The sequence below is a fragment of the Pipistrellus kuhlii genome, unplaced genomic scaffold, assembly GCF_014108245.1.
Source record: "Pipistrellus kuhlii isolate mPipKuh1 unplaced genomic scaffold, mPipKuh1.p scaffold_m20_p_87, whole genome shotgun sequence".
Taxonomy (NCBI): domain Eukaryota; kingdom Metazoa; phylum Chordata; class Mammalia; order Chiroptera; family Vespertilionidae; genus Pipistrellus; species Pipistrellus kuhlii.
This window is the reverse complement of record NW_023425592.1, coordinates 67,047-88,139: the sequence shown is the minus strand read 5'-3', so window position 1 is coordinate 88,139 and position 21,093 is coordinate 67,047. Positions and strand designations below refer to the sequence as shown.

Here is a 21,093-nt window from a genome sequence, read left to right as displayed (position 1 = left end):
CAGAGCGCCCCTCGGAAAGGAGAGGAAGGCAGCGGCCTGCCAGTGCCCCTCAGCAGGTTGGCTAGGGCACCCTGCATCCTGGATCCATCCCCAGCCCTCGTGCCAGGGCTTTCTGAGAGCGGGGAGCAGGCTCAGGAGACTCCCCATCTTCCATGTCGCCCTCAGGCCCGGCACTCACTCCCAGGCCCACACACGAGGTGTCTGCCTGCAGCCTGCACCGCTGGTCCCGAGCCTGAGTGCCCTCCCCGCCTCCTCCCGCCTCCCCACCAGGTCCCAGCAGATGCCAACTCCTCCAAAGCCACCGGCTTCCTCCAGCCCAGCCCATCCTCAGTCCCACGCGCCAGGCCTGCTCCTGAGCGGGCAGCACCCATCAGGGTGATGCCTGGAGCCAGTGCCTCAGGCAGGGGCCCGGGCCAGAGCCCAGCAAGGATGTGAGCGGGGTCATGCAGTTATTACCCCAACTCCGGGGAGACCACAGCCAGCGTGGCTGACCTGTCCTCAGAGACTGACTCTCCTCGCCGGCCGTCCTCTGCATGAGCTTTCACGTCCCCACAGTGCCGCCAGCGCCCACCTCCCGCTCGGACGGCTGTCTCACCCCGACCTGCCCTCCTGCCCAGGGACCCCAGTGGGTCTGGGTCCCACGGCCCTGGCTGGCGGTCTGGACTCTGCTGTTGCTCTCACCTTTAGATGTTCAGCTGCATGAATATTTTTATTTTTTATGTAAAACTAATTTGGACTTCTCGCTCTCTAAGGGGCTTCTAATAACCAAAAAGTGCCTACAGCAAGAGATGATTGACAGGCCAAGGTGGCCATTTCTGAAGAACAAATCGGCCATTAGCAGTGCCACAGACACGGGAAATGCCAGGCCGCTTATTTATGACTATTAGGACATGCGATTAGCATCTGCTTCCCACTGGCACCTGTCAGGCATGGGAGCTGGCAAGCACGCCGTTTAATAGTTCCTTTGTTTATAAAGTCATTAAAATTGAATGTCAGCTGAAACTTAGGAAAACATTTACTCTTCAAACACCTTTGAAGTGCTGGTGAGCTTCCCCGGGGACAAAGACATTAGTTTGTAAACCAGGCGATGCTGCCCCAGACAGACCACAGGAAGGCCTGGCCAGGCGGACGCGGGGGCCTGCGGCAGGAGGGAGCTGTCCCCCTCGGGCCGCTGGTGGACAGGGCTCGCCAGGCCCTCTCTCGCTCTCCACTTCTCTGCAAACAAGCTGAATGCTCTCACCTGAGAGCAGCCTGTCCCAAATGGCTGGTCAGGGGCTGGACCCACCGCCCTGCCTGTGCCCCCAAGCCCCCACCTCCATCCACCCCCCACCCCCGTCCTCACTGCTGGTCTGAGCCTGAGTGCCCTCCCGGCCTCCTCCCGCCTCCCCACCAGGTCCCAGCAGATGCCAACTCCTCCAAAGCCACCGGCTTCCTCCAGCCCAGCCCATCCTCAGTCCCACGCGCCAGGCCTGCTCCTGAGCGGGCAGCACCCATCAGGGTGATGCCTGGAGCCAGTGCCTCAGGCCCACCCCGCCCGGTGCTCATCCTGCCCAGAACTGCTGGGGAGCCACCAGTCAGGGGTGATCCTGGAGATGGGCTCGTGACAGGAGCCCACAGGCCAGATGGGGCTACAGCGGAGTGCTCACTCGGGGTCAGAGCAGGCTGGCCCCTCCGAGGGGTCTCTGCTTCCCAAGTCCCAGGGACAGAAACGGTCTCCAGGCCACGTGCTGCCCGCTTCCTGGCTCAGTAGGGACAGAGCATTGGGGAGGAGGAGCACTGGGGTGGCAGCAGGAGGAAGCTTTGCTGCAGCGAGGACATCGCCCCTGTCACTGGACCGAGGGGAGGGACAGGGCCAGGATTTCAAACTCAGGTCAGACACAGGTGGAAACAGGGAGCCACAGCCGCTGAGGAGCCCCCGGGAGGGATCAGCCCTTCCTCTGTCCCTCTTCTTTCCACGGAGTCCAGCCTCGAGCCCTCTCCCACACACTACCTGGCGGTGACTCCCCCACCATCGCCCGTGCGATGCCCTGAGCTGTGCCACCTCCCACCCATTCCCTTCCTGTGGAGAGAGGAACATCAGCTCCCACTGAGGGGGCAGCACCGTGGGTCTTGGGAGGAGTCTGGGAGCAGGATCTGGGACAAGAGTGGTACAGCCCTGTCCGACAGCGCCCTCTGTCCACCGACAGTGGGGTGACAACAGCCGTGCCCTCCTGAGGTGCCTCCTGGTGGTGTGCTGTGCAGTTACATCCTGGTGGGAGTCCTCCCACTGCAGGCGCTAAGGAACAGGCAGGGCTTGGTGTGGCATTGGGGCCCGGCCAGAGCTGCCCAGAGCCGTGTCTGACTGGATTGCACCAGATAGCGCCAGCCCCTCCCCCCGAGAGAACACGCCTCTGTTATCAGCACCCTCCCCGCTGCAAACACTCCCGAACCCCATGGAGCTATCCTGGGGACCAGCATCGGCGGGGAAGGGTTAGGGAGACCCCATCGAGGATTAGGATGACGTTCTGGACCAGGACGGTCCTTGAGGGGAGGAGGCTGGGCCCATCTGCTGCACTGGGCCCCGCACCCCAAACCCACGTGCGCCCCCTCTTCTGTCTTGTGGGGCATGGCACCAGGAGGCCCGTGAGCACCGTGCCAGGTGTCCTTCGGCACAGAGCCACCTCACCGCCTGGGCCGCCCCCCTCAGAGTTCAGTTTGTTGGGGGTTAAAAGCAAAGTGTTTATCGCACCTCCCAGTTCACAGCTGCATGTTCACAACAGCCAAGAGGTAGGAATAACCCAGGAGCCCAGGTGAGTAGACACACACAGCGCAGTTGTGGGCCCCGTCCAGAGTTCAAGGCCAAGAGTGCAAAAGCAAGGGCCCTGCCATCTTCCTGTGCATGCAGGTGTGCCTTCCTCACCCAGAGATGGTGTCCCCATCGGGCAGAGGCCTCCGTTGTCTGTTGGTAAAAAGCCGTGCGTGCTGTGGTTTGGGCTGCGACGCTGCACAGCTCCTGTGCTGGAGGCTGCTTTGCAGGAAGGGTGTGTCATGGACCAGCCGGTGCTTCAGGGCTGCTTTGAGGAGCTGTTTTGTCGGATGCGCCTGGGTAGCCATGGCTCCTTGGGCTACAGTGAAGCCTCTCTTCTATGATCACGACGTCTCATGTCTACGTCCAACGCCCGGCGTCCCAGCAGCTCCCGTTCGTGGCAGAGGGACTCGGACCCAACGCGGGCGTGGTCGGACAGGATAGAGTGAGTACTCCCACAGCGTCCATCCACACAGGACTAAAAAGGAAGGAAGTCCGGTGCCTGCTACCACATGGCGGTGCTGAGTGGGAAAGCCAGTCACTAAGAGACAATGCTGCATGATTCCACTTAACGAGGTGCTTAGAGTCGTCAAAACCACGGACTAGAAGGTGGTGCCGTGTCTGCGGTGGCAGAGGGAGTGTCTGATGGGGACAGAGTGTCAGTTTACAAGATGAAAAAATTCTGGAGATGGTGGTGGTGGCCGCACAGCAGTGCGAACACACGTGTGTTGGGGAGCTGCCACTCACGTGGTTGCCACGGTGGCCCCCTGTCGTGTCCTGGGGAGCTTCCTCGGCTGGGCTCCTGCCCCTGGACAGCAGGTCACAGAAGTGGACCCACTTGAGGTTGCTCATGAAACCCAGCTGAGCAAACCAAAGGCCTTTATGGGACACTAGAGGCACAGTGCATGAAATGCGTGCACGGGGTGGGGGGTCCTTCAGCCCAGCCTGCGCCCTCTCACAGTCTGGACCTCTTGCTCCTTACCACCCACCTGCTCACTGCTCCTACTGCTGGGCTCACTGGTCCTTAGCTGCCACAGAGGTGGGAGAGGCTCCCGCCGCCAGCCGTGAGCCCGGCTTCTCCCGTGGGAGTGCTGACCACCAGGGGAAGCTCCTACATTATCATCTGCCCCCTGGTGGTCAGTGTGCATCATAGCAACTGGTCATTCTGCCATAATAGCCACTTAGGCTTTTATTATATAGATTAGCATTCTCACTGCACCTGTGCAAACAGGCCCAGCCCATCCAGCCAGACTCATTTTGTGATCAAGAATCTCTCAGATTGGACGTAGCTGGTTTGGCTCAGTGGATAGAGAGTTGGCCTGTAGACAAAAGGGTCCTGGGTCTGATTCCAGTCAAGGGCACATGCCTGGGTTTTGGGCTTGATCCCTAGTGGGGGCTGCAGGAGGCAGCTGATCCATGATTCTCTCTCATCACTGATGCTTCTCTCTCCTTTTCCCTTCCTCTCTGAGATCAATAAAAAAATATGTTTTTTTAAAAAAAGAATCTCTCAGGTTCTTTCTAATAAAAAATGGGAGACTAGCCCTAGGCCAGTTTGGCTCAGTGGATAGTGTCAGCCTGCAGGATGAAGGGATCCGGGCCGATTCCAGTCAAGGACACAGATCTGGTGCAGGCTCCTCCCTGGGGCACATGCTGGAGGCCACCAATCGATGTGTTCTTCTCACATTGATGTGCTCTCTTTTCTCTTCCTCTCTCTCTGAAAATCAATGGAAAAAATCCTCGGGTGAGGATTAGGAAAAAAGGGGAGTGGCTATGGGGGAAGTTTGTGCTGAAACAGGAACCAACAGATGCTCCTGCACAGCTGGCTGGGCTGAGTGACTGTGGGCGGGGCTGCGGGCCCTGCCGGGAGCTGATAGCTGTGCCCCGGTGGGGACACCGGCACCTCGCCCCATGCAGGGCCCTGGCTACCCCTGGGTCTGTTCTGGGTTCTCCTTTGACCTGTTTGTAACACTTTACTGGTTTTCTCATGAATGAGTTCAAAATATATTTTACAAGTATTTATTCTTTTAACAATGTGCTTCAAAATAACAGTCTTCTTTTAAATAAAAGGATAGTCATCATTTAAATAAGGCTTTGGTACGTTCCCCATGTTTTTGTATTTCTTTTCTCTCCATATACATCTGGCGACACCTATTATTCCTGAGCAACGGCTCCTCTGCCATAAACGGGAAGAAGGCAGGGTCACTTGGTTCCGGGGAACGCCTTGGCAGAGAGGGTGCCCAGGCTCCCACACAGTGGCACTGGGTGCCAGGGAAGCAGAGCCATTGCTAGTGTCTGGAGATCCACGGAGGGAAACATTGGGGTGGGGTCCCCAAAGACAGCCAAAGGGGTGGAGCTCACTGCCCCCACCCACCCCGGGCAGCTGCCCTGGGAACACTTGGTGGCATCGGGGGACAGTACTGGGGCAAGGACACTGCTGAGTACTCACAGCACACAGCTGCCCCACAGAGCAGGGCCGGCCCCAGTGCCGAGAAACAAAGCAGAGCCGTCTTGGAGAGGAGTGCAGCCCAGGCCTGTGCCAGCCACTGCTCCACTGCTCTACACTGACTCCAGGCACCTGAGGTCTAACTAGGGCGGCGCCCCTCTCCTGCTCCATCGAGACTCTCTCTGAGGTTCCACCTCTGCAGTCAAGAGAAGAGACTCTGAAATGAAGCCGCTCGCCCGAGGCTGATGGATGGGCCGGGGTGGGGCGGGGCGGGGCGGGCAGCTACAGGTCCTCCCGCCGCGGGCTCAGGTCCACCCGCTGGGCCTCCCCGAACACCAGGAAGGAGCACAGCCCCAGGCTGCTGACAGCGGCCACCAGGTTGAACACGGATGTCCAGGAGCCTGTGGACTCAATCAGGTAGCCACCCAGGCCCACACCCACCACACCTGCACCAAGAGAGGGGACAGACAGGGTGAGTGACAGGCAGTCCCAGGCAGTGTGGGGGAGAGGAGTTGGGGTGGGGTGCCTGGAGGAAAGGGGCCTAAAGAAAAGCCAAATTCTGTGTCCCAAGGCCAGCCAGTCTCAGGGGCAGAGGCCTCCCAGGCCCTGCAGGAGACCAGCCACCTCTGGCCCTCTGAGCCTGCAGTGGGGCCGGGGCAGTGGGCACAGCCTGTTCTGTCATCCAGTGGGGACTCAGGACACTGGGATCGACTCACATTTGAGGGGGAGGTGAACCCCACAGTGGGGGAAGGGTGAGGAGGTGAACACTACAGAACACAGCTCTGTTCTCTCTGGACTAGCCTGGAGGTGTACCCCCCACCCCACTGGTCTGACACTGTTTGACCCCCGCCAAAGGGCCACACCCCACCCTGCATAACCAGAGGGTGGTGGGGGACACAGGGAGACCCCAGGCACCTCAGGCAGGGACCCCTGCCTGCCTCTCACCTGCCAAGGCCCCAGCTGTGTTGGCCACACCTGTGAACGGGGGCGAGAGGAGAACATCAGAGGGGTCTCACTGTGACCCTCGCAGGCAACCCAGCTGGGAGCAGCCCGAGGCTCCGGGAGGGGCAGGTCCTCACCAAAGAGCACACCGGCGCAGGACGGGGCCAGGTCCTGGATGTTAACGGAAATGCCGCTGTGGGGAGGAAAGCATGTGGGCCGGTGACCACGGGGCAGCCACCCTCCACGGACGAACGTCAGGCCTCTGAGCTCCCGGAGCTGGAGACCACGGGGCTCAGGGCCCGGGGCCGCTGGCCATGCCCCGGCACTCTTGGGCCATCTGGACTCCCAGCTCCCCATCTTGGTGGTGACCCAGCCAAGGGACCCGGCCCCAGGATGAAATTAACAAGAAGGCCAGCTTGCCGAAAGCACACTCCTTTGTGTCCATAAATCTGAAAAAAGGCGACTTTTCCTGAAACGACTCCCTCCCTGTGAAGTTCTCTGGGGAACCGGCGATGCTGGGCGCGGGGAGGACTGGAACCGCCCAGCGATGGGCGCGGCCGATGAGCTGGCTCCTCCGGTGGAGGGGTGCTGCCTGAGAGGCCGCCCAACCCCGCCCCAGCACGTCTTTGTTTCTCCAAATGGCCCAGGCCCACGTGGGGACCTGCCTGGCCTGCCTGCCCCTGCGCACCCAGGGCTGCAGTGCTGGGGGCCAGGGCAGAGGGTGGGCGGGACGGGCCCCTTACCTGTGGTTGAAGGTGTGTAGGCCGATGGAAGCTGATGCAAAGAACACAGATTTACAGAAGCTGGAGGTGTGACCCAAACACAGGGCAAACACGCTGGACAGGCCCAGGCCCATCACCTGCGGACAGACGTGAGGTCAGGCAGGGCTGTGCCAGCAAAGGGCCAGGGTACCCCTCCCAGGCTGCCCGGGCGGGGGGGACAGGAGCATGGGGCAGGCTATCCCTGCTGGGTGAACCTCAAGTGGACAGACCCCATTAGATGTGAGCAAATCCAGGCCCGAATGGGTGCCAGGGCTCAAAGGGCACACGGAGCCGCACACACAGCTCCGAGAAGGGGTGGCCGCCCGGCCCAGCACTCAGGGCACCGCCCACGGCCCTGCCACACCGGCACCTTCTGGGTCAAGGGACTTGGGGACACAGCCCTCGTGTCCCAGGAATAAACAGGACGTCCAAAGACAGCCACCCCACGACCGCCATACCTGCATGAATTTCCGCACGGTGATGGTTCTATAACCTGGACAGAGGGGAGACCAGGACACGTTCCCACTGCCCAGTCTGCATTGACACCCCCTCCGACAGCACCCACAGGGAACCCGCCCCAGCAGAGCTGCAGGAGGGAGCAGGGAGAGGCCCCAGGCTCAAGCCATGGTATCCTGTGTCGTGGGAGAGGCGTGTGCACACTCGTGTGTGTGCTGTGGTGCATCTGCTCTGAGATTGGTCTGCACTCACAGGACCTGGGGCTGAGGTGGGGCATGTGCGTGGAAGGAAGGCCATTCTGACCGTTACAACGTGCACGCGGGTCCCGCTCACACCTGATTTCCACTCTGACCACACCAGGTGCCCCTCCCACCCTGCATGCAGCCTTGGGAGGTCTCTCCCGTCGAGGGGACCCGGAGCCTCTCACTGCTCTCCGAGCCCACTCTTACCTGAGGCTGGGGAGCCGCCGCCGGGTCAGGCTGGGAACCAGGCTCCCGGGCCCACCTGCTGCCTCTGCAGGGCTGGGCTCTCACTCCCCCAGTGTGGTCCTCAGGGGCCATGGCTTCTTGCCATCGCTGTGGCCGCCCTCCCAGTAGGGGTGCCCCCCACCCCTCCCCACAGTGGGGTGAGCCCAGGCGTGGCTCCCCAAGTCCTGTCCCCAGGGCTCACCCTGACTGATGAGATGGTCAGAGAGAAACCCACTGAACAGACTGGCAGGAATCGCCACCAGCCAGGGCACCATGTTGAAGACCCAGCCCTGTGGGGAGGGAGGCGGGTCTCAGAGGCAGCCAGGCTGGCACCAGCCCCCAGTCTCATCTCCACCCCGGGGTTAGGCCTCCCTACCCCTAAGCCATCCCCATGGGGCTAGACTCCAGCAGTCTCCCCTGAGCAGGGGGTGGGGGTGGGGGCTGCACTACTGGCCAGGAGGGTGCTGCTCAGAGGGTCCTGGCCGCCAGGGCCGGGAGGTGACATCCCTGTTCACATCAGGCCCCTGCCGGGCCTCCCAAGAAGGACCATCACAGAGGGCGGGCCCGTCGCGGGCTGGGCTGAGTGTGGAGTGCGGGGTCAGGGGTCAGGAGGCGTGGAGGGGACGGCAGGGGAGTCGATGCAAAGAACCTGGACAGAGGGTGCGCTTTGCCTGCGGGAGCCGAGGAAGCCCACCCACCTGGGAGCTGGGAAAGGTCTCCTTGAAGAAGGTTGGCAACCAGGACAGCAGGATGAAGAAGGAGCAGGCGGCTGAGAGCTGGGAGAAGATGGCCACCCTGCAGGTGCAGGTGCCTCTCAGGCCACAGTCCCCGCCCCCAGGGCGGCCAGAGGCCTTGGGGACCCTGGCTCTGTGACCGGTCAGTGCTAGGGACACACAGGGTCCCCACCTCTGCCCCCGCCCCACAAGGTGGCACGCACAGCCAGCTCACCAGACACAAGGCTTCCGGAAAAGCTGTCTCCAGGGAACCCTGGTGTGCCCGGCCATCGGCAGGCTTTGTGCCAAAACGCCCAAGGCCAGGATGAGATCTGGAGGGAGCAGGGAGCGTCCATGTGAAAGCTGCTCCAAATCAGGAACGGCTGCTCTGCTCTTAAGGCCCAGTGATGGGGGGTGGGGAGAGGGCCTCCCGCTGTGTCCAGTGCCTTTGAGGGTCCACTTTTCTGATCCTCCCCAGGCCTGAGTCCCCATCCCCTCTTCTGCCATCTGCCATGCAGCTCCCCGCCTCTGCCTGGACCCCTGCAGACCTCTCAGCTTGAACATGGCGTTAACCATGGGGGCGGGGGCGAGGCGGGCAGGTAGCGCAGGCATGTTTTCTGAGGTCCTAGTCTGCAGCTCAGCCCTGGTCCCCTGAGCTGGGGCTGCTCTGTGACTTTCACATTCGGTGGTGGCCAGAGGGGCCCAGGCTCCAGGCCCTCACCCTTCCTGGGCGGCCGAATGTGCAGGCTGTGCCTACCCGGCCGCAGTTACCTTGTTTGCTCAGCAGGTACCTGTACACGTAACACACCCACAGCAGGGTGAGGCCCCCAGAGAGGTAGAAGACGCTCTGCCAGCCGCACCAGTCCAGGAGCAGGGAGCCCACTGCCCCCGTCACCAGGGTCCTAGAACCAGAGGACAGTGGCCATGATTTGGCTTCACCCAGGCAGGGAGGCGCCTGCACCAGCCCAGCCCTGTGAGCTGGTGTCTGGGCAGCCGGGGTGCCCTGTTGCAGCCCGTGGGTAGAGACTGGACGCTGTGTGGCCACCGTGCACTCAGGACGGCCGTGTGGCCGAGGCAGGGCACAGGGCCTCTGTGGTCTTGAATGTCTTGTTCCTCGGCCCTTAAGGGGGCCCGAGCCCGGCCGGCCTAGCTCAGCTGTTGAGCATCAACCTAGGAACCAGGAGGTCATTGTTAGATTCCTGGCCAGGGCACCTGCGCGGGTGCGTGCTCCATCCCCAGGGTGGCGCCTGGAGGAGGCAGGCGATCAATGATTCTCTCTCATCACTGATGTTTCTCTCTCTCTCCCTCTCCCTTCCTCTCTGAAATCAATACCAATATATTTTTTTAAAATAAGAAGGCCTGAAATTGCAGTGTGGGTTTCTAAACTAAAACCCCCAAACATCACGGTTCAGGGGCTGCTTCCTCACCACATCTGCCCAGGTTTGGCCGGGAGATTGTAAGGAGCAAAAAAGCTGGGCTCAGATTGAGGCCACTGGGCCTGTGGGGGTCACTTCCTCTCTGAGCCTCCATTTCCCTGCCCCACTCCCCCCCACCAGGAAACACTCCTCATTTATCTGAAATCCCCCCCACCCCATGGGCCCAGGACAGCAGGTGAGGTGGGATTTCAGATAAATGAGTGTTTCCTGGTTTCCTGTATTTCTTCTCTGAACATCACACTGACTGGGCACCCTGGGTTCTTCTGTGGGCTGCTCCAGCCCACCCAGGGGTACCCCTTGTCCCTCTAAATTCTGCGTGGACCTTGGAGCAGGGAAGTGAGGGTCCGAGCCTGGGTCAGGAAGCCCATCAGGACAGGGAGCTGTCCTTCCACACAGAGCCGGGCCAGGCACAGGCTCTCACTGCCAGATGTGACACTGCCCGCCAGGGCGAGCGCAGGCGCCTCCCGTCGGCGTCGGAGCCCACCCCCCACGCCTGGCTCCAGCAGCGCAGATGAAAGGGTGCTTGATAGAGCGCTGCTGCCCTGCCCGCAGCCCGCACAGCCCAAAGCCGCTCCCCTGCCGCCAGCACCTGTGCCCAGAGGCCCAGCAGAGGAGCCCATGTGGCCTGACCCACCACCTGCGGGGCTTTGCGGGGGGCCACACACTTATCTCCCCTCCATCCCTTCTCCGCGCCCCCCCTCGGACTTACCCGAACTGGGAGCCGGCCCCCACAGTGCTGTAGATGAAGGCTCGCTCACTCTCCCGGACCTTCTGTGATAGCAGGCTGGTCAGCGCAGGAAAGTAAACCCCTGGAACAAGCAGAGAATGCGGAGGCCACGGGCCAGGGGCCAGCGAGGGCACCAGCCGAGGGTGAGGGCGGCTGGGAAGTTCCCCACCGGTGATTATTCCAGCCTGGGCCTCCTTCACACTCGCATCACCCCAAGGACCCAGCAGCACACCTGGCTCAGGAGGTGCTCAGCTTGGATGAGAGGCGCTGGCAGGGAAGGCTTCTGCCACCTTCCCCCTGGCTTCCAGAGCCACAGCAGCTCTACAGTCCTGGCACACACATGTGGTGTGGCCACCTGCACACACACACCCTGATTCACACTAGCATAGGGGTGTCGAACTCAATCAGAGAAGGGGCCAAAATCTAAAATCCAGCCTAAATCGCGGGCCGAATGGTTTACTGAACAGTCATAAACTGACAATGTTAACCAGAAATGTGAATTTAAAATGAGTGGAACAATCTTTTCCTTAACAGTGCTGTTAACCAACTCACATGCTATCAAGCAAAACAGTAATATTGGTATCAAGCAAAACAGTAATATTGGAATGTACCTAAAATGCTCATTGTTTTGTTTTCTGGCTAGATGTCTGACACCGTTTTCCCGGGATCAATGAGTCAATGTTCGGTTTTATTTCTTGGGCTGTAGCAACCCGCAAAACAGCATGGAGGTTGTCATCGGTAATGCGTGATCTGTGCTTGTTTTTGTTCAGATTCATTATTGAAAACATCTGTTCACAAAGATAGGTGCTCCCGAACATGGATAGAATACGGGCAGCATGAAGTCGGAGCTCTGGCATTGAGTCAGGGGGCAGTAGAGGGTAGAAGTCCTCAATTTCAAAATCCTGAAAACTTGATTTCAGGCCACTGTCAGACTGAAGCTCGATTATCTCCATCTGAAGGTGATGGGGCACATTGTTGACATCAACTGTAAAAGGATTGGCAAAGATGTCAAAGCCTGAGTGCTGTGTTCTAAAGTCAGAGAAGCACCGCTCAAATTCACTTAGTAAATGGCTAACTTTGGTAGTCAGCTGACTGCAAGGAAAAGTACCAGAAATAGTGGTTGTTGAGATACTCAAACAAATGGGAAAGTGGGCAAGATTGTCCTGTTCCAGTTGGGACTTCCATAGTTGAAGTTTACGCTGGAATGCTGTGATCATGTCAGACATCTTCGTGATGACTTGTTTGCGTCCCTGCAGCTTCAGATTCAGTTGGGCGAGATGCTCGCATATGTCACACATCATAGCAAAATCACATAGCCAGGCGGGATCCGACAGTTCAGGCAAGGGCTTTCCTTTCCTTTCCATGAAAAGAGCAATTTGTTCTCTGAGCTCAAAAAATCTTTTGAGGACTGCGCTCTTGCTCAGCCATCTTACTTCTGTGTGGTATGGCACGTCTCCATGCTCTGCACCCACCTCCTGTAGAAACTGCTGGAACTGGCGATGATTCAGGCCATGTGCCCGTATAAAGTTAATAGTTTTAATGACTGTGGTCATTATGTCATTCATGTCCAGAACTTTTCCACACATAGCCTCTTGGTGGATAATGCAATGATAAGTAATCAAGGGTGTGTGGCAGTGACTTTTTTGGATTCTTTCCTTCATTAGTCCAACCAAGCCTTTCTTTTCTTCGCACATTGAAGGTGCGCCATCGGTAGTTAGCCCCACCAACTTTTCCCAGGGTAATTTAAAATTATTGTATTTATAGATTTCTCCACAGCCTCAAATATATCTCTACCAGTCGTCGTCCCATGCATGGCAGCTACATCCAAAAGTTCCTCAGTGACAGAGAGGTCGGTCTTCGTAGCACGTATAAAGATGGACAGCTGCGCTGTATCAGTGTTGTCTGTGCTTTCATCGATAGCAAGTGAAAAAGCGAGATAACTGCATGCCTGTTCGGCCAGCTGTGATGATAGATTTCCTGAGAGTTCTTGAACTCTATCTGCAATGGTGTTTCTTGACAAACTGACATTTTGAAAACTCTGTATCTGGTCTGGGCATACTTGCTCACACACTTTTAGCATGCATTGCTTCAAAAAGGCACCCTCTGAAAAACACCTTGAAGTACGGGCAATTTCTTCAGCCACTATAAAGCTTGCTTTCACTGCAGCATCATTTTTCGCTGTAGCCTTTGTAAACATTTGCTGCTGTGATTGTAGTTTGCCTTTTAGTTCTTTAACAATTTTATGCTTTTCTTCCAAAGTATATTTGCCATACTTAACATTATGTTTGGTGTCAAAATGACGACGTATATTGTACTCTTTCATCACCGACACTGTCTCATAACACAATATACACACTGGTTTGCCCTCTCTAAGCACAAACATGTATTCATTTTCCCATTTGTCATTAAATTGTCTGCCTTCACCGTCAACTTTTCTTTTCCTGGACATTTTGGGATCAATATTGGCAGTAAAAGATGTAGTTTATTGGAAATCTGCGTTAGAAGGAAAAAGTTGAAAACTGCACAGGGATAGCTTGATTTGGCAGATGGAGTGGAGAAAAAAAAAGTCAGTCAATAAACGCCTGGCTGGGTACAGATAGCAGATTCTGTTGCGATTTTTATGCCTGCACTTTATGCCAGGAACTGGCAGCTTCTGCTGTGTATTTTTTATGCCCGCACACTCACTCTCTCCTCTGCTCTGCCACCCGCACAACCACATCGGATGCCGGACTATAGGTCACGCCTCCTGAATCTCGCGTGACTTGTTATCTATGCGCATGCGTAATAGATAGCAAGTATGGCGGCCAGCGAGATCACAAGCCTCCTATGTCACCGCGCGTCATTGTGATGGAACGCAGCGGAGTACAGTGATGACAGCGCGGTGCGGGCCACATTGCAAGGCCTGGCGGGCCGGATTTGGCCCGCGGGCATTGTGTTTGACATGTGTGCACTAGCACATGCTATCACACACACACACACACACACACACACACAAACAGGTGAGACCTCATGGCTCTGTGGAACCAGTGCTGGGTCCAGGTGTGATGCTTCCCCTAGCTACGGAGATGGCACCTCAGGGAGGTGGGAGAGAGCACAGAACTTCCTGTATGTTGCTCTGCAACTTCCTGTGGATCTACAATTATTTAAAAATCTCCAGTTTAAAACACTGCGCTGGAAGTTCAGTGCTTGCCTGTTAGAGGCTTGCGACCGGAATGGGACTTGGTTCCCCTCAGAGCACTGGCCCTGCCCACCAGAGTGCCAGTCACCCAGCGTGACGGCTGCCCTGGAGCCTGGTCTGGCCCCCATAATGAGCCGCAGTCCAGCACATAGAAAAGTCTTCGGCCTCCCAGGATGGGAGAAACAGCCTGAGCTGTGGACCACCCAGGGGGCGCCTACAGCCCCGCTCGGGGATCTCGGTTGGCAGGCCCGGAGCACCAGCCCTGAGTCACAGGGAGACAGGCCATCTAGGGTGGGCTCACGGGAGCACAGAGGCCAGACGGTGGGGCTGGCCAACTCCTGGAGAACAGGGGTCCCTAGGGCCCATGCCCATGCCTTGCCAGGGTCTGAGGGGGCTGCCAGGGGCCCTTCTGGAGCAGGCGGGCGTGGTGAGGAAGGGCCCAGAGCCCGTGCTCTCGGGTGGACGCCAGGCGATGGACACTGCAGAGCCCAGGCTGGGGCAGGCGGTAGCTCAGAGGCCGTCCCTTCCCTGGAGCGGGGGCTGGGCGCCACCTGCTCACCGGGGCCACTGGGTGTTTGGGGGCTCTCGCGAGGAGTCCAGTGTGGCCGGAGCATGAGCCTGTGTCCACCATGCCTGTTAGCCTCATGGTGCTGATGGCTGTTAGACAGCAACTTTGGGCCGCCCGGATGCAGCTATTTTGCAGAAGGACGTCTGACATTAGAATTGGCCAGACTCTGAAATGCTTCTATTTATTTTGTTGTTGATGTCAATCCTCACTAGCGGATATTTTTTATTGATTTTTAGAGAGTGGAGGGAAGTGGGAGAGGGAAAGAGAAACATCAATGTGAGAGAGACACATTGGTTGGCTGCCTCTCCCATGTGCCCTGACCTGGGGACCAGGGATCAAGCCTGCAACCCAGGTCGTGCCCTTGGCGGGGAATTAAACTTGAGACCCCTCAGTCTGAGGCCCAATGCTCTAACCACTGAACAGACTGGCCAGGACAGAAACTACTTGGGTGCCAAGGCATTGCCAGTCCACACACACACACAGGAGCACATAGGAGCACATGCATGCACACACCGTGCACCGCCTACATGAACACACACACATGCACACACATGCTCTAACAGAGTCTAACACCACCCGTGAGGGAAGCCCTGACGTGTGCCTACCTTGGAGCAAGCCCGTGAGGATGCGTGAGAAGGTCATGAAGACCAGGTGGGCGCTGCCCAGGTGTGCGAGCAGCGGGGTGGCGGCGGTGAGGAAGCCCCAGGCGGAGGCTGACAGCAGGATGACCTTCTCGCCCCCGATCCTGGAGGGGCCGAGAGGGCAGTGATGGGGAGGCTGCGGGGCCAGAGATCCTGCATGGAGACGGCCAGGCGGGGCTCGGGCCATCCCTTCTCGGAGCCGTTCTCCAGGGTCGCGCTGAGCCACAGCCTCTGCAGAGGAGGCCGAGGGTGAGAGCACAGGGTGCAGCCCGCCCATCCACCCCCAGCGCCCCAAGAGCTCCCAGAGGGTGGCGGTGCAGCCCCTGGGCCTCGGGTCTCCAGCTCCCAGTTGGCCCTCCCCGGAGCTCTCCAGCCCAGCACGGGAGTGGGGAGCGGGCAGTTACCGGTCCCCCAGGTGGCCACCCAGGATCTGAGTCAGGCAGTAACCCCAGAAAAAGCTGCTGAGCACGATGCCGGCTTCTTTCTTGTTCCAGCCGAAGTCCTGGCTCATGGAGACGATGCAGATGGGCATGCTGACACGGGCACAGTACAGCAGGCACGTGCCCAGCAGCAGCGTCCCCGTCCATGCCTGGCGCTCAGGCCTGCGGGAGAGGAAGGGCAGAGTCTGACAAAGGCACACCATCTCCCAAACGCCAGACTGCCCAACATCGAAATGCGCCTGTGGACTCCCAGGAGGAGAGGCAGCTCCAGGAACGTCACAGACAGCACGTGGGTGTAGGGCCGCTGTGGTCAGGGCCGTCACCCGGGACTGCAGACCAAGGGGCCCAAGAAAGCAGCCAGGTGGGAGCTGACAGCTAGTTCCTGCCAAGGGGGCAGTGAGGTGGGACCCCATTTGAGGCAGAGAGGGAGGGTCCTGTGGCTTGGGGAGAGAGGGCAACAACAGGTTGGAGGCAGGACAGTGGGTCCTGCAGCGCCCCCAGAAAAGCTGGGTCTGCTCAGCAGAGGCCCTTGGGCAGGCGGCGCTGGGCGGCCAGCAAGGGGACACGGTGCTGTGGGCCCCTTGGAAGAACCTGGGCAGGGGTGAGGCATCCCTGGCTGCTGGGAAGATTGTCAGACAAATGTCCACGGAGGGAGTATCCACAGCTCCTGGCCAGTGCTCTCAACTGTCTGTCACCAAAGCCAAGGGCCACAGCCGAAACCGGTTTGGCTCAGTGGATAGAGCATCGGTGTAGACTGAAAGGTCCCAGGTTCGATTCCGGTTAAGGGCATGTACCTTGGTTGCGGGCACATCCCCAGTAGGGGGTGTGTTTCTCTCTCATAGATGTTTCTAGCTCTTTATCCCTTTCCCTTCCTCTCTATAAAAAATCAATAATATATATATATTTTTAAAAAACAAACAAAAACAAGGGCCACAGGTGGACGCCCAGGAGACCTGCCCTGAGGACCCGTGCCACGGGTCCTGGGACGGCAGAGAGCTGCAGAGGCCGGAACCACCGTGGACGTTGGTTTGTAACTGTCAGCACCGCTCAGGGCCCATGGCAAACACGGCACTGACCGCAGGTGTGACCGGGCAGCAGTGCGGAGCCAGGGAGTGCTGTACAGCTTTCCCAAAGGCAGTGACTGTGTGTGGGTGGGTGGACGACAGGGGCGGGCAGGAGGCGTCCTGCTGACGCACATGTCTTGTGCGGGGGGACAGCCTGAGAGTGGTGGCAGTGGGAGGCAGCTGGTCTGGACAGTGCAATGCCCTAAAGCTGGGGGTTCAGGGTCCTGCCTGCACATGGACGCGCACATCTGCCTGGGGCCTGGGGCAGGGGACCAGTCCTCCCCAGGTTGGGCACTGCAGAGGGGAAGCGCAGGCTGTGGGGAAGGCCTGGTGGGTGAAGGGGCAAAGGTGTCAGTGCTGTCACGCTTCAGGAGGCTGTAGGGAGGAGAGGTCACGGGCGAGAGGCCAGGCCACCGGATCGATGGGCCATGTGGACATCAAAGTCACCAGGAAACAGCAGGGCTCAGGGAGAGGAAGGCAGGGCCAGGAGCCAGACACCAAAAAGAAGGGTGGCTAGGAGGGGGCCAGCCGGGGCTTCGGGTGGATGTCAGAGCAGAATAGGGAAGGACGCCTGTGAGGAAGGACACTGGACTGTCCCCTCACTCCCAAAGCCCCATTTGGACCTTTGTCTGGACCTGGCAGGGGCAGAGGCTGAGGGGGTGTGTGTCTGCCAGTTACCAAGTGGGGTCCTAGCGGCAGACATGGGGCTTGATCTGTGGCAGACCAGAGCCAGTCTCCCACCTGCCAGTCCCCCCTCCAGGCTCAAGCTGCACAGACAACTGGGAAGGACGGTCCAGGGTGAGGCCAAGACCACCCCAGGAGGGCTGGAGCCCATGCTGGCTGTGGACGAGGCTGGGGGGTGAGGGACCTGGGACAAGTTGCTTAGCCTCCTTCAGCCTCAGTTTCCCCAGGGAAGAAGAGCCCATGATGTCTGCCTCCTTCATGAGCCAGCAAACAGCAAGGTGCCCACAAGCTCCGGGTAGCCCCACGAGGAGCCACTGTGACTGGCCGGAGGGAGGTGTGGCAACCGTGCCCCACTCCTCCGCCGCCTGTCCACACGGGCCACGGTACTTCCCCTCAGTCAGGGAGGGAGCTGGAGGATGCAGCACCCTCCCTGCTGCCCATGGAGGCTGCTGTACCACACAAGCAGAGACAGCTGATTCCAGGTTCGAGACCACCATGCAAGGGTTTGGTATGAATGAGTCTAAGTTCCAAACAGCCAGCCTGCTGCTCGCATGCCCATGTTTGCAGACCAGTCCCGCCTGGAGCTGGGACGCTCCTGCTGCCTGCTGTGGTCTGGCGCAAGCCCGACCGACTCGGGAACCCCGTCTCTTCTCTGAGCCTCAGTTTCCCCATGTGTGCAATGAAGAGGTTGCATTTCAAGCTGGTTCTGCAGGTGCTCGGTGGGGTGCCACAGGCTGAGGCCCCAGGGCACCCCAGCCACTACCTGCTTCACACACTGGAACTTCCTCCCCACGCCGGGAGCAGGGCCTGTGCGGCGCATGCACAGTTCTGTGGCCCCGGAGCCCCGCTGGCTGCACCCCAGAGGCCACGGCAGGTGCTGTACTTGGAAATGGTCCAGCGACCTCTCAATGTCTAATGGGGAGGGGCCCTGGCCGTCATGCCCGGCCCTACTTCCTGGTTCTTAAAATGCTACTCAGAAGCGAGACAAGAATAGTCTCACAGGGGCAGGTGGGACCGGTCTCAGTGGAGCCTCCCCTGCCTGAGAGGCCAAGGTAGAGGGGGTCTCCCACCGACTCTCCCTCTGGCGTTCACAGAACGACGAAGGCGGTGGGTGGGCCAGACGCCTGCAAGGCCCCAGAGCTCCCAGCAGTGCTTGCTCCCTGACTGCCTCCATGTCTGACATGGGATCCAAGAGGGCCAGGGCTGCAGGCTCCATGCACGGTCTGCCACGTGGGCTCTGAGCCTAAGGTGCCGGCAGGGGCACTCCCCAGGGAGCTGCGTGGCGTAAGGTGCTCTGTGCTTCCCCCTCGGCCCTGGAGCCACAGCCCCGTCCCTGAGCTGGCGGGCAGTGTCAGCTAAGTGGGCAAAGGGATGTCCGTACAGCTGTTGGGCACACAGAACAAGGATGTCTGGAGGGAAGGGGTGACCCAGACGCAGAATGCTCAGCCCTGTGTGGCAGGACTGGTCAGGAGAGGCCGAGACCGCATCCCCCCACTCTGACCAGCCCTGAGCCTCAGCTGGAGCCCGAGTCATCAAGATGCCTCCTGGGAAGCACCTAGAAACGCTTTCTGCAACGGCCCCTGTGCATGCAGCACCCATGCCGCACGAACATGCGGTCATGAGGCCCCTTGATTCAGAAAAGGGAACTGCAGGAGCCGCGGGCCAGGAGGGCAACAAGCCAGAGAGCACGTGTGGGTCCAAGGCTGCTGGTGGCCCCCACTCCTGGGATGTGGCTGGAGAGCAGCCCTGCCTCCCAGGTTACTGTGAGTATAAGACATGGCAGTCCAAGCAGAGGGCATGCAGAGCCAGCGGCGGCCGACAGTAGCACTTGTTATTATTACCCAGTCATGGCTGAGAACAGCCTGCTCCCGCACTGAGCACGACTCCGCCAGCACCTACAGGCCCTCCAGGAACCGCCTGTCCTGTCTGTCTGTCCTGGGCACAACCCTCTGCCCAGCTGGCTGCAAGCAGGCCTGCCACCTGGCTCAAGCTGAGAGCCAGACCCCATCTCCATAACCAGCAGGTTGTGGAGGGAAGTGAGGGAGAGGCTGGCCAAAAGCACCCCTGGTCCAGGCACACAGCTGGCAGCCCCCAGTCTACCCTGGGGAGACACCAGAGCTGTGCCTGGGCTTTGTGGTCACACTCGCCGGGCCAGCCCTGCTCCTCCCCGCTCCCTGGTCTGTCCCGGGAGCCTTCTGGCTTTGATGGCTTCTTATGAACGCCAGCTTCTCCCTCTTCCCCGACAGCTTTGCCTTCATCTTAACCCCAACACTGGGGACTGTCCCTTCGGGTCTTCCCGCAGCCCTGTGCTGGGGCAGAGGCGGGAAGGTGCCATTATTCTGCCCGCAACAGGGAGGCCCCGAGAGCAGATTCACCGGGACCCAAACCTGGAGGTGGACAAGCTCTGGGATTTCAGGGCCTGACTCTGGGCCCGGGTCCAGCTGGCTTGTCCTCAGCCCACAGAACCAGAGAAGAGCTGAGCCTTGGCCGCCTGGGGGCTTTTCGGGGGTTCCCTTACAGTAGTGGAAACGGGTATGAAAAGGAGTGGATTACTGCTGGGCCCTTCCTCTCCTCCTGCCAACTTCTGCTCCCCCTACCCCCTCGGACACCTGGCCCACATCACACACATGGCACGCGGTGGCAGGACTCGGACCAGCCCCTGACTGCCCCATGGGGTGACTGAACTGCTCCTCTGCTGCTCTCAGGTGTGGTCCTGCCTGGCAGGGTCAGTTCCAGCATGAGGCCAGGCCAGTGAGCGCAGGCTCCTCCCAACCAGGAAGATGCCCCCTATCCCAAGCAGGCCCCCTGCCTGCATGACCTCCTGGGCCCCGGCAGCCTGGGGGTGGGTGGAAGGGAGGAGGGTCCTGCTGGTTGGAGTTACTTGTGCACTCCACTCCTTCCTCCCCAGGGTGGTGCCTGCCCCCCATGAGGGCAGAGGAGGCCCTGCAGCTGGACGCCTCCCCCAGGATACTCTCCCCACAGGATGCGCCGCCCCCTCCCCTGATCCCCGCCCAGGCCCCTCCTCCCCACCTGGTCCACTGAGCGTCCCCAGCTGTGTCCTGGTTGGCCTTGTCCCGGTGGGCCTTGTCCCGGGGCGGCTGCATCGGGAGCAGACAGCCACGGTGCGCAGAGTCCGAGACCGGCTCCCGGCCCACAGCGCCGCCCAAGTCCACGTGTCAGTCCCAGCAGCGCTTCCGCCCGGCGCTCCCAGGACGTGTCGCCCAGGCGGCCACCCTGCGGGGCGGGGGAGGGGAACAGCGGCAGGCGGGGCGTCTCCCTCCTCCGCTCCGAGGTCTGTCCCGTTTCAGGCGCTGGCTTCATCTGCCCTGCTCCCTGAGCTCCTGGAGCGCCAGCACAGGCTCCCACCCCGCCCCACCCCAACCCCTGGCTGCGGCGGGCTCCTCTGCAGCTTTGTAGGGGCTGAGCCAGGTGGCCATCGCAGAGCCAGGAGCCTGCTGCCCCGTCTGTAAGTGGGGGTGGCTGCTCTTCGCCTCACAGGGCTGTGTGTCATCAAATGAAAGTCAGGGGGATCTTATCCAGATACAGGGACAGTAAGATTCAAGTGTAACTAACTTTTCTTTTTTAAAATATATTTTTATTGATTTAAGAGAGGAAGAGAGGAGAGAGAGAGAAACATCAGTGATGAGAGAGAATCATAGATCAACAGCCTCCTGCACACTTTCCACTAGCCGCTGAGCCAAACCGGCCAGATCAAATGTGAACAACTTTTCAAATAGGTCTTTGAGGGTGGGCTCCAGCCTGTGACCTTGAACCAGGTGCAGAGCCAG

At 59.5% G+C, this 21,093-nt stretch overlaps 1 protein-coding gene across 8 annotated transcripts; it reads right to left on the bottom strand.

The window, feature by feature from the left end:
• Positions 1–752: 752 nt before the first annotated feature.
• On the bottom strand, positions 753–20,573 carry SLC17A9 (solute carrier family 17 member 9). 8 transcript variants are annotated; one of them, XM_036425974.2, is made up of 13 exons: positions 20,336–20,564; positions 15,522–15,719; positions 15,082–15,221; positions 10,713–10,812; positions 9,339–9,469; positions 8,803–8,899; positions 8,553–8,649; positions 8,057–8,144; positions 7,390–7,424; positions 6,914–7,029; positions 6,308–6,363; positions 6,174–6,203; positions 4,788–5,674 (listed from the first exon to the last, which is right to left on the bottom strand). In XM_036425974.2, exons 1-13 carry the CDS (start codon positions 20,407–20,409, stop codon positions 5,511–5,513), a joined length of 1,326 nt encoding a protein of 441 aa, XP_036281867.1. In that variant the 5' UTR covers positions 20,410–20,564; the 3' UTR covers positions 4,788–5,510. The 8 variants fall into 8 exon arrangements, with proteins under 8 accessions (XP_036281868.1, XP_036281867.1, XP_045433228.1 ...); XM_036425976.2 differs by having other exon boundaries at positions 5,502–5,674; positions 6,308–6,341; positions 20,336–20,567; XM_036425975.2 differs by lacking the exons at positions 4,788–5,674; positions 6,174–6,203; positions 6,308–6,363 and adding exons at positions 753–1,048; positions 6,157–6,162 and having other exon boundaries at positions 20,336–20,573.
• Positions 20,574–21,093: the final 520 nt, after the last annotated feature.